This window comes from Salvelinus namaycush, chromosome 31, assembly GCF_016432855.1.
Source record: "Salvelinus namaycush isolate Seneca chromosome 31, SaNama_1.0, whole genome shotgun sequence".
In the NCBI taxonomy this organism is placed as follows: domain Eukaryota; kingdom Metazoa; phylum Chordata; class Actinopteri; order Salmoniformes; family Salmonidae; genus Salvelinus; species Salvelinus namaycush.
The window spans coordinates 36,641,750-36,654,510 of NC_052337.1; the positions used below are offsets into that span (position 1 = coordinate 36,641,750).

Here is a 12,761-nt window from a genome sequence, read left to right on the forward strand (position 1 = left end):
CGCCTCTGGATTAGCATCTTCTTGTTTGCTTATGGCCGTATACAGCTCATTGAGTGTGGTCTTAGTGCCAGCATCGGTTTGTGGTGGTAAATAGACAACAACAAAGAATATAGATGAGAACCCTCTTGGTAAATAGTGTGGTCTACAGCTTGTCATGAGATACTCTACCTCAGGCAAGCAAAACCTTGAGACTTCCTTATATTTCGTGCACCAGCTGCTGTTTACAAATATACATATACCGCCACCCCTTGTCTTACCAGTGGCTGCTGTTCTATCCTGCTGAAAAAGTGTAAGACCCGCCAGCTGTATGTTATTAATGTCATCGTTCAGCCACGACTTGGTGAAACATAATATATTACAGTTTTTAAATATCCCGTTGGTAGGATATACGTGCTTGTAGTTCGTCTTTTTTATTATCCAGTGATTGTACGTTGGCTAATAGGATCGATGGTATGGGCAGATTACACACTCGCCGTCAGATTCTTACAAGGCACCCAGGCCTAGGTCCCCGATATCTCAGTCTCTTTCTCCTGCGAATGACGGGGATGAGGGCCTTGTCGAGTGTCTGGAGTAAGTCCTTCGCGTCCCACTCGTTAAAGAAATAATTTCTTCCAGTACGGTGTGAGTAATTGCTGTCCTTATATCTAGAAGCTCTTTTCGGTCATTAGACACGGTGGCAGAAACATTATGTACAAAATAAGTTAAAAATAACGCAAAAAAACATACGCAATAGCACAATTGGTTAGGGGACCATAAAGCGGCAGCTTTATAAAGCGGCGCCATTATCCAAGATTCACGCTGTATTTAAAGATTCACGCTGTATTTAAAGATTCACGCTGCATTTAAAGATTCACGCTGTATTTAAAGATTCACGCTGTAGTTAAAGATTCACGCTGTGTTTAAAGATTCACGCTGTGTTGGATCTGTGTGAGTGTAACGGCATTCTTCCTCCTCGTCTGAGGAGTAGTAGGAAGAAGGATCGGAGGACCAAGGTGCAGCGTGGTACGTGTCCATAACGTTTATTTTAAAACATAAACTGAACACTATGAAATACAAAACAATAAATGTGAACATGAATGAAACCGAAACAGTACCGTGTGGCAACAAACACTCACACGGAAACAAACACCCACAAAACAAAAGTGAAACCCAGGCTACCTAAGTATGATTCTCAATCAGGGACAAAGATTGACAGCTGCCTCTGATTGAGAACCATACCAGATCGAACTCAAAACCCCAACATAGAAAAGCACACATAGACTGCCCACCCCAACTCACGCCCTGACCATACTAAATAAAGACAAAACAAAGGAAATAAAGGTCAGAACGTGACAGTGAGTGTGTAATGCCATGGCGTGACTGTTTCCCACTCAGGCACCTGCATCAACAATACCTCCGTGATGATGTTGAAAAAGGGCAGCTTTGAGATCGACATTCTATGCTTGACCTGCTCAGTTTCCCACCACACAACACCAAAAAAATTCTAAAAACAGTAGAACCAGAACCTGCTTTTACACTATGATTAAACTATTAGATGTTAAATGTTTCTTTAGAAGGTTTATTTTTTTAAAGGAATAGTTTCACTATATTAAAATGAGAGTTAAATCCACCTATCAGGGTGGCCCCTAAAATGAGGGACAAACATAAATTAATCACTAATAATGTTTTACGTTTTTAGGGTTTTACAATGATGGTGAACATTTTTGGGTTAAGTGGATTAAAATAATCCTAGAAGACGGAAAAACATGAGGAAGGACAGATTTTTGGCAATGCTGATTTTTTGGGGGGGGCATTTTAGCCGATCTATTCATATAAAAAAATGGATTTATGGAATTTGTCATGTGTCTTACATTAAAGGGGACTTTTAGAAAGCAATAGTGGTGCACAATTACTACTTAAAATATCAAAGGGACGCAAAAGGCACTCTATTCGTGGAACAACCCATTTATGCATATTTTGAAAACAGGAGGAAAGGTTACCAAGCAACAGCAGACCAAAGATACAGATAATAGGTCTATATCTGTCCCTGTCCTAGACGATAGAGATCATGACATGGAAGACCGTGTTACCAAAGCTCATTATCAAAGCTCATTGAATGTGTTGTATTGATAATTAAAACATACTCTTTTGATATTGTCAACTTTTGTCTCAGCATTTGTGGCTTCCCTTGGGGGTTGTCCTAGCCTGGGTGGCATTCTTTCTGCTCTCTTGGCAACTCCTTATGGAATTGCCATGGCAATTAGAGTTTGGCTTGACAGTAATATTCGGCTTGACAATAATGGCAATGGAGTTGCCCAGAGCACAAGCAGATATTTTCGACCAGGCTATAGTTGCCTTTATTCAAAGGATCCTGTGGGGACACACAAACACACTCACTCATTACCAGCACAGTATAAGATCTTCTGTAAATCATTAAACCACACAATCAGCCATACTAGAATTGAGTGAGCCTCTAAGAGGCTTGCCCAGCTGATATAAAAATATTCTACCTGATGAATGTTTTGTTAAGGCTTGGAAAACATTGTTACAAGCCCTTTATGACCTGTTAACTTCACAAAACAACTAATGGTTCAATCATTAAGTTTATCTCTGCAATCCTTCACAAGGCATTATGACCAAGTGATTTGGTTCCCCACACTTATTATCCAGATATAATGTAGGTATAAATGGTAAATCCCCAAAAATAAGAGCCAATTTATGCTTGATCTGAAAATGTGTGGTCGAAGGCGACGTATGGATGGTGTGGCGCAATTACCAAATTGAGCTCTGTATCGCAGCTCCAAATGTTGGAGTAATTTGGAGGGCTCCGTATAGCTCCGCATTGACATGATTGGTTGACGGTAGGTTAGGGCGGGTAGGTGAGGGCAGCTCTGTGCTGCTCTGTGACGTGCAAGGATGAAGATTGTTTGTGGAATGCACCTGAAGCTTTAAGCTTGTTTCCACACAATTCATTCAGTATATTTATAAGCTACTTGTGTTATTGTACAGTCTGCAATGTTTACCTGATGAAGGAATGTTGTTAATTAACACCCGAGTGTTACTGTTCCAACCGTTCTTCTTTTTTTATTACAAACAAATTAGGAAAAGACCCGCACCTGCACTTTCTGTTTCATTATCAGTGGTCTACATGGTCTGGGAATGTCATGGTCAGATCAACAATTACAAATGATCAAGTTTTACTTTACTGTAATTCAATGTGTTTAAAAAAAAATCTGTATTCATAACTACACACTCCACATACACACTTGACATGCCATAGCAATACGGTGTATGCCCAACTACAAGTGGCTCTGGGATTGTTCAAGAGAAACGTAGTTATTTCAAGCTCCTCTTGTGTCTCATTGTATGTAAATTGAGCAACTTGACTGAGAGTGACAGTCAGCCAGGTAGATGTATGGGTTGGAACTGAAAAGTTGCGACAGCCTTACAAAGCTTGCACAGCAAAAGGTGGATTCTTTGGTCGTCATAGTTAGGGTCCAGTGGTCTGTCATAATCCCCATGCACTTCTGAGGTAACACTAGGGGCTTCCCCACTCTGCTCCCAGCAGCCCCCTTGTGTAGACAGACTGGGACACACTCTGCTTCCTTCTTCACTTAGTCCGGCGGTTCTGGAACCATACCTGGTGGGAGAAGAAGTTTTAGTGTGCGCTGTAGTTTGTATCAACAGCTGGACTGACCACTACTTAAACAATATTTTGTCTTTGTCATGCAACAAACCCGTTTCTGGAACCATTTATCAGGATGAAATGAGTAAGTGTGAAGGACTAAATGATGTTGGGCCATGAAGCAAACAGATTTACGTGAACTGTAGCTGTCTCAATTTACAGGAAATCGGTAGGTATGATTTCATATCACTACAAGTCCTCTGATGTTTTATGGCTCTATTGTCTCTTGTTGATTGGTTAATAAGATAGTCATGCTGTATGACTGTGGGAGTAAAACTGAAACTAAAAGGGATGTATATAATTTATTATTAACTCATGTTCAGTGTGTGAGCCAGCTTAGCAGTGGTGGAAAAAGTACCCAATTTTCATTCTTGAGTAAAAGTAAAAATACCTTAATAGAAAATGACTCAAGTGAAAGTCACCCAGTAAAACCCTACTTGAGTAAAAATAAAAAAGTATTTGCTTTTAAATATACTTAAGTATCAAAAGTAAAAGTAAGTAATAAAACATTCCTTATATCAAGCAACCAGACGGCACAATTTTCTTGTTTTTTAAAAATGTACTGATAGCGAGGGGCACACTCCAATACTCAGACATAATTTGCAAACAAAGCGTTTGTCTTTCGTGAGTCCGCCAGATCAGGTGCAATAGGGATGACCAGGGATTTTCTCTTGAAGTGCGTGAATTGGACCATTTTCCTGTCCTGCTAAGCATTGAAAATGTAACGAGTACATTTGGGTGTCAGGGAAAATGTATGGAGTAGAAAGTACATTATTTTCATTAGGAATGTGGTGGAGTAAAAGTAAAAAAATTCAAGTATTTTTACTTAAGTACTTTACACCACTGCAGCTTGGCTCTCATCTTAAGACTGGTACTTATTTTGTTGAAAGGTTTTCTCCAGGTTCAAGATTTGATTGGTCTGGTGTGTTTAACTTTGCTGTCTGTATTGCCTCTGTCTCAGATTACAGAAAACAACACAGTAAACACACAGTTCCATTTCAATTCTGTATAACCATATTGAACAATTCAGGTTTTATGAATATCATAATGCCTATCAGATTTCACAGCTGTTTTAATTTTAGGTATGCTGATTGGACTGGTATTTTAAAAATGATATTGCTGTTAACACATAATCCCTTAACCTCTCTAGGGTACGTGAGACGGTAGCGTCCCACCTCTTCAACAGCCAGTGAAACTGCAGGGCGCCAAATTCAAAACAACAGAAATCCCATAATTAAAATTACTCAAACATACATGTATTTTACACCATTTTAAAGATACACTTGTTGTAAATCCAGCCACAGTGTCCGATTTCAAAAAGGCTTTACGACGAAAGCAAACCAAACGATTATGTTAGGTGAGTGCCTATTCACAGAATAATATTTATATCCAAAAATCTGAGTTTACATTGGCGCCTTACGTTCAGAAGTCACAAAACATCCTTTGATTTTGCAGAGAGCCACATCAATTTACAGGAATACTCATAATAAACATTGCTAAAAGATACAACTGTTATGCATGGAATTTTAGATGCACTTCTCCTTAATGCAACCGCTGTGTCAGATTTCAAAAAAGCTTTACGAAAAAAGCAAACCATGCAATAATCTGAGTCGGCGCTCAGAGCCCAATCAAGACACAAATATAGCCACCATATTTTGCAGTCAACAGAAGTCAGAAGTAACATTATAAACATTTACTTACCTTTGATCTTCATCAGAATGCACTCCCAGTGCAATGCACTCCCAGTTCGCTAATGTCCATCATTTATGTCCAAATTCCTCCTCGTTGTTCTAGCGTTCAGTACACTTTCCAAACTCACAACGCGCGGGCAGGTCCAGCGGAAAGTAAGGACGAAAAGTTAAAGTCATATTACAGTCCGTAAAAACATGACAAACGAAGTATTGAATCAATCTTTAGGATGTTTTTAACATAATTCTTCAATAATGTTCCAACCTTAGTATTCCTGTGTCTTCAGAATTGCGATGGAACAGAGCTCGCTCTCACGTGAACGCGCATGGTCAGAGCATGGTCACTTCATGGCAGACCTGACTCATTCCTCTCTCCTTCGGCCCCACTAAACAGTAGAGGCATCAGACAAGGTTCTAACGACTGTTGACATCTAGTGGAAGCCTTAGGAAGTGCAACAATACCAATATCCCACTGTATCTTCAATAGGAGCTGAGTTGAAAATCGACCAACCTCAGATTTCCCACTTCCTGGTTGAATTTTTTCTCAGGTTTTTGCCTGCCTGATGAGTTCTGTTAAACTCACAGACATCATTCAAACAGTTTTAGAAACTTCAGTGTTTTTTCTATCCAAATATACTAATAATATGCATATTCTAGCTTTTATGGCTTTGTAGCAGGCCGTTTCCTCTGGGCATGCTTTTCATCCGGATGTGAAAATACTGCCCCCTACCCCACCTTTGTTCTTCTCTTTTCCACTGCAGCTGCATCGAGTCCATCTAGTGTGTCCCCTGAACTCAAGGCTGTGGCCCTGAGATGTTACCTCCACCTTGGGCATGGAGATGGCAACAGGCAGGGGTAGAATGCATGCTGACTATGCACAGTCCTGCAGTCGATGATGGGACAGGATGGCTCCCAAGCTGGCCAATTCAGAGAGTAGGGCACCAGACCTGATGCCTCAATATCATGTTTGACCTTTGGGGTTCAATGTTGTGCTGGTCTTGACCTGACTGATGCCTGGACAGCCTTATCTGAGCTTGTAGACTGTGGTCTGTGCTGTAGACTGGTGCATGAAGGGTCGCATGTGGTCCAGAGAAAAGTGGTCCAGACAGCCACTGGGCAACCAAACCCTAGATTGATTGGATTCATCTTCAAGCCATGTCATCTCTCAGTTGATCATAAGTTGTTGTTTCCCTTCCTTTTCAAAGGGTTGTCATTGATGTCTGTGCTGTAAGTCTTTTTCTTATCCAGTAACCACGTTTCCATCCACAGTTTTTATGCAAGTAAAGTCATCATATACATTTGAAGTTGGAAGTTTACATACACTTAGGTTGGAGTCATTAAAACTCGTTTTTCAACCACTCCACAAATGTCTTGTTAATTAACAAACTATAGTTTTGGCAAGTCGGTTAGGACAAATACTTTGTGCATGACACAAGTAATTTTTGAATTATAAGTGAAATAATGTATCACAATTCCAGTTGGTCAGAAGTTTACATACACTAAGTTGACTGTGCCTTTAAACAGTTTGGAAAATTCCTGAAAGTGATGTCATGGCTTTAGAAGCTTCTGATAGAATAATTGACATAATTTGAGTCAATTGGAGGTGTACATGTGGATGTATTTCAAGGCCTACCTTCAAACTCAGTGCCTCTTTGCTTGACATCATGGGAAAATCAAAAGAAATCAGCCAAGACCTCAGAAAAAAATGGAGACCTCCACAAGTCTGGTTCATCCTTGGGAGCAATTTCCAATTGCCTTAAGGTACCACGTTCATCTGTACAAACAATAGTACGCAAGTATAAACACCATGGGACCACGCAGCCGTCATACCGCTCAGGAAGGAGACGCGTTCGTTCTCCTAGAGATGAACGTACTTTGGCGCAAAAAGTGCAAATCAATCCCAGAACAACAGCAAAGGACCTTGTGAATATGCTGGAGGAAACAGGTACAAAAGTATCTATATCCACAATAAAACGAGTCCTATATCGACGTAACCTGAAAGACCGCTCAGCGAGGAAGAAGCCACTGCTCCAAAACTGCCATAAAAAAGCCAGACTACGGTTTGCAACTGCACATGGGGACAAAGATTGTACTTTTTGTAGAAATGTCCTCTGGTCTGATGAAACAAAAATAGAACTGTTTGGCCATAATGACCATCGTTATGTTTGGAGGAAAAAGGGGGAGGCTTGCAAGCCGAAGAACAGCATCCTAACCGTGAAGCACGGGGGTGGCAGCATCATGTTGTGGGGGTACTTTGCTGCAGGAGGGACTGGTGTACTTCACAAAATAGATGGCATCATGAGGTAGGAAAATGATGTGGATATATTGAAGCAACATCTCAAGACATCAGTCAGGAAGTTAAAGCTTGGTCGCAAATGGGTCTTCCAAATGGACAATGACCCCAAGCATACTTCCAAAGTTGTGGCAAAATGACTTAAAGACAACAAAGTCAAGGTATTGTAGTGGCCATCACAAAGCCGTGACCTCAAGCCTATAGAAAGTTTGTGGCCAGAACTGAAAATGTGTGTGCGAGCAAGAAGGGCTACAAACCTTACACCAGCTCTGTCAGGAGGAATGGGCCAAAATTGAACCAACTTATTGTGGGAAGCTTGTGGAAGGCTACCCGAAACCATTTGACCCAAGTTAAACAATTTAAATGCAATGCTACCAAATACTAATTGAGTGTATGTAAACATCTGACCCACTGGGAATGTGATGAAAGAAATAAAAGCTGAAATAAATCATTCTCTCTACTATTATTCTGACATTTCACATTCTTAAAATGGTGATCCTAACTGACCTAAGACAGGGAATTTTTACTAGGACTAAATGTCAGGAATTGTGAAAAACTGAGTTTAAATGTATTTGGCTAAGGTGTATGTAAACTTCCAACTTCAACTGTATGGCAGGACCAAATCGGAAAGATAGGTAGGAGCAAGCCCATATAATGCTTTGTAGGTTAGCAGTAAAACCCTGAAATCAGCCCTTGCCTTAACAGGAAGCCAGTGTAGAGAGGCTAGCACTGGAGTAATATGAATAATTTTTTGGGTTCTAGTCAGGATTCTAGCAGTTGTGTTTAGCACTAACTGAAGTTTATTTAGTGCTTTATCCAGGTAGACGGAAAGTAGAGCATTGCAGTATTCAAATCTAGAAGTGACAAAGCATGGATTAATTTTTCTGCATCATTTTTGGACTAAGTTTCTGATTTTTGCAATGTTACTTAGATGGAAAAAAGCTGTCATTGAAATAGTCTTGATACGTTAGTCAAAAGAGAGATCAGGGTCCAGAGTAAAGCCAAGGTCTTTTCAGTTTTATTTGAGACGACTGTACAACCATCAAGATTAATTGTCAGATCTGGCATCACCACTTTATTGCAGACATTAAATAAAACAGTTAAAGTATAAATATTGCCAAGTAATTTTGCTAAGCAAAGACAACGTGATATGGGGAAGAGTGGGTAGGTGAGGCTGTGTTTTTATGCCACTCCCCCAACCTTTAACTAAAGAGGTTGTGCTGTCTCAAAACAAAACTATACACGCCACACTAAGAAGAGCCAACATCACTGCTGCCTTGCTACTGTATCAGTCCAGTCTGAAGACTCCGTGGGAAGAAGCAAACTTCAAGACAGGCAAACCTGAAGAGGATGGAGATCGGTAGGAGCACTGGTAAGAATACAATATTAATATTATTCACATTCTGATGTATTCATCAACAGATGTCTAGACAGATAACGTGTACATAAAATAAATTAATTAGAAAGGTAGATATAATTAGACATTCGAAATTTAAAATACTATTTGCCAACATTTTGCACAAAAAGTATGTAGTTAACTGATATGCAGGTTTTCTAGAGAGTTAAACTGAAGATCTGATACTGGCGCATTGTGTTTTTATCAGTGTGTTTTTATCAGTGGTGGAAAAAGTACCCAATTCTCATACTTGAGTAAAAGTAAATATACCTTAATAGAAAATGACTCAAGTAAAAGTGAAAGTCACCCAGTAAAATACTACTTGAGTAAAAGGTTTTAAATATACTTAAGTATAGTTAAGTATAATTTCTGAATGAGTCTATTTATCTAGGTCTTGAAATAACCAGGTAAAAACGAACAAAAAATGGCAACTTTAATATTAAATGGTAACCTGTTAGATTAGGTTAATAACAGAAAAGATTTCCATTGTTGTTAGAGCAAGGTACCAGGAGGATGTTTCAGAGAAATGGCTTGCATATAATAATGTCAATAATGTAGTCATTCATGTGACTTTTGGACTATGGAAAAAATAGAAGGGTTTGGCACAAGACATATTGACATATAATGAAACTGAAAGTTCCGTAACATGAGGGTAGTGAGTACAGCCCAGTACATCACTGGGGCTAACCTGCCTGCCTTCCAGGACCTCTACACCAGGCGGTGTCTGAGGAAGGCCCTAAAAATTGTCAAAGACCCCAGCCACCCCAGTCATAGACTGTTATCTCTACTACCGCATGGCAAGCGGTACCGGAGCACCAAGTCTAGGACCAAAAGGCTTCTCAACAGTTTTTACCCGCAAGCTATAAGACTCCTGAACAGGTAATCAAATGGCTACCCGGAAATATACTTAAGTATATTTAATACATTTTACTCAAGTAGTATTTTACTGGGTGACTTTCACTTGAGTCATTTTCTATTAAGGTATATTTACTGTTTAAGGTATTGAGCAGATTAAATCCATAAACCTCGTCTTCACACGTTATGACTTGTCAGCCATCTGCGAGGGATGTTTTAAACCTCTGTTAACTTTAGGTTTTAAAGGAAGGTAGACTTGCCTGGTAAATAATGTCAGCTGATTGTTTAATTGTGTTTTATAATGTTTTGCTAACAATCTTCCTCCCTCCCCTTTAGAGATTTATCCACACAATATGTGTGGGCGTCCTTGTCCGGGGCCCCTGTCCTTCCACAAAGAGGCCTTGGGGACCAATGTGTGTCTGAGTCTGGGAGGTAGACGTGTGGAGAGGGACAGAGAGACCTTCCAGAATGGTCTGACTTTCAGCAGTCGTCCAATCAGGGTTCAGGAGAAGATACATCTGCGGGTGGAATGTTGTGACCAACACTGGCATGGAGCTCTGCGGCTGGGCTTCACCATCATACCGCCCTCCTCCTCTGGGCCCCACTTCCCTCCTGCTATAGCCATCCCTGACCTCACCACCACCTACGGGTACTGGGCATCCACCGTGCCCTCCAGCCTCATCATGCCAGGGGCAGAGCTCCGCTTCTGGGTGACCCCTCGAGGAATGCTGGTTTACGAGGGGCCAAATGGTTTGAGGTACAAGCTACTGAAGGGGGTGGATGTGACACACCCCCTATGGGCCATGATAGATGTCTACGGACAGACCAGAGCTGTGCTCCTATTGGGTGAGGCACATGGTGAATTTCTTGGTTGATAAAGTAGCTTATACAATCTTCTATTTTTAGATAGTATCACATTAACTCAGACTGATCAGTGCTTTATGTTCTTCCTTCATTTTTCAGGATCAGAAAATAAAGACTTAATGTTGCGGATCCGGAGGTCCTGTCCTGTCCCACCTCCTCCCTCTGTGTCTCATAGGGACACACATGCATGTGTGTGAACAAGGGTCACCCCTGTTGCACCCCTCAGGACTACAGGCTCTCTGCTGACCCTATCACTACCACACAGATGGACCCCTCTATAGGTGTGTAACTAACTGCATTATTAAAGCCAGACAGTACCGGCTCCAGGCATAAGCGACATAAATGGTCTCAGCCACTAGGGGGTCCCGACCAAAATAAATACATTCATTCATTTTAATAATATAAGTAAACATGCACTCATAATCAACTGTAGCGCATTAAGCACCCACAAGCTACAGTGGCTGAAAACACAATCATCGCACGATGAACAAGTGACGAATTTCCGGGCAAGGGCGGTCCATTTTAAAAATCCTTCCTTCCTCCCTCGCTCCTTGCCCTGCAAGTGTATACTCATCAGACGTCATGATACGTCATCAGAAGTGTCCACTTAATTTGAGGGCTGAGGGGATAGGGTGTGTCTTAAGTGTTTGAATGCAGCCTATTGCAGCACTTAAGAGGCTTGAATTTTCGAGCTCTCCCCATAGATTTGGAGGTGACGTAGTGTCACCATGAGTGACAGAACACTGAGCCAATCACGGCGCAACAAGAGAACATTACCGCTCCATATTTTCCCGCTGGCTGCCTCACCACCACATAAAGCACTGAGCTAGGCTGAAACACCTGCTTGGGGGTGCGTTACTCAAGAAAGCAAAAAATAGACCATGTTTGTGTGCCTCTTCATTAACTTAATGATATATATATTTTTACATTGTTTGCAAACTGATGTGTCACTTAATGCCAAAATAACATGCAAAACAGGCAAAAATAAAATATTTTTCTTAGCTAAACAGGTGTCACACCTACCCTGAATGATGGGTCGCCACTTGTGCAGTTGTAATACAGTTTTATTTCAATGTTTGGATATGGATTTCTGTTGACCTAAAGGAACTGTGGTCTATTTACAATATAGTGTTCTTGGCAGCCTTTCTTGTGTTGGTGAGCGTAAAGTTACTTGCTTTTTATTTATTCTGCACTGTAGATCGGGACTTCGCTGACGATTGCGTGGTGTGTCTATCTGCTAGAGCTTCTGTGGTCTTTCCCTGCGCCCACCGCTGCCTGTGCCTTCGCTGCGCCCTGCGGGTCACTGCCGAGTTTGGAAACTGCCCGCTTTGTCGCCAGTCAATCAGATACAGCGACAAGGATAGGTGGATAAAAAGTTGACCAACCGATGGGGAAAGGAGGGAGAAAAGCAAAGATGATCAAATCAGCATTATATTAGTACATAATATTGTAAACATTTCCCTTATGTTCTTTTTTATATCAACTGTCTATTTTTCACTGTGACTTATGTTATAGTGTAGGCATCTATACTACATGTGGGCATCTATACTTGATGAAGAACGTGTCACTGTATTAGATGTTTTATTTGTCAATGAATCGAAATGTAAATAAATGCACCCAAAATGAAGACAGTTTCTCTTTTATTTGATAACTTTAAATAAATAGGCCTAGGGAAATGACAGTCATAGACAACTATGTAGCCAACTGGAGAAAAAAGGTTCTCAAAATGTAAGCATATCAATATTTCTGGTACTACAATCACAGTTTCTATACCAGGCTGTAGCAGAGATCTTGTGCAACTTCGGTGTGCAATATGCAGTAGGTCATGTCAGGATGAGCCTGCAAGAAAGGTACCACATGAGGGAGGAGGATGTCTTCCCTGTAACGCACAGCGTTGAGATTGCCACTGTTCTGCCATGGCCAGCGAAGAACCCGGATCTCAATCCCATTGAGCACGTCTGGGACCTGTTGGATCAGAGGGTGAGAATGGCCATTCCCCTC

General features: G+C 40.9%; 1 protein-coding gene across 1 annotated transcript; it reads left to right on the forward strand.

The window, feature by feature from the left end:
• Positions 1-8,492: 8,492 nt before the first annotated feature.
• Positions 8,493-12,387, forward strand: LOC120025836 (E3 ubiquitin-protein ligase NEURL1B-like). The gene is made up of 4 exons (XM_038970530.1): positions 8,493-9,017; positions 10,233-10,742; positions 10,860-11,041; positions 11,959-12,387. The coding sequence occupies exons 1-3, from the start codon at positions 8,996-8,998 to the stop codon at positions 10,955-10,957; spliced, it is 630 nt and encodes a 209-aa protein (XP_038826458.1). The 5' UTR covers positions 8,493-8,995; the 3' UTR covers positions 10,958-11,041; positions 11,959-12,387.
• Positions 12,388-12,761: the final 374 nt, after the last annotated feature.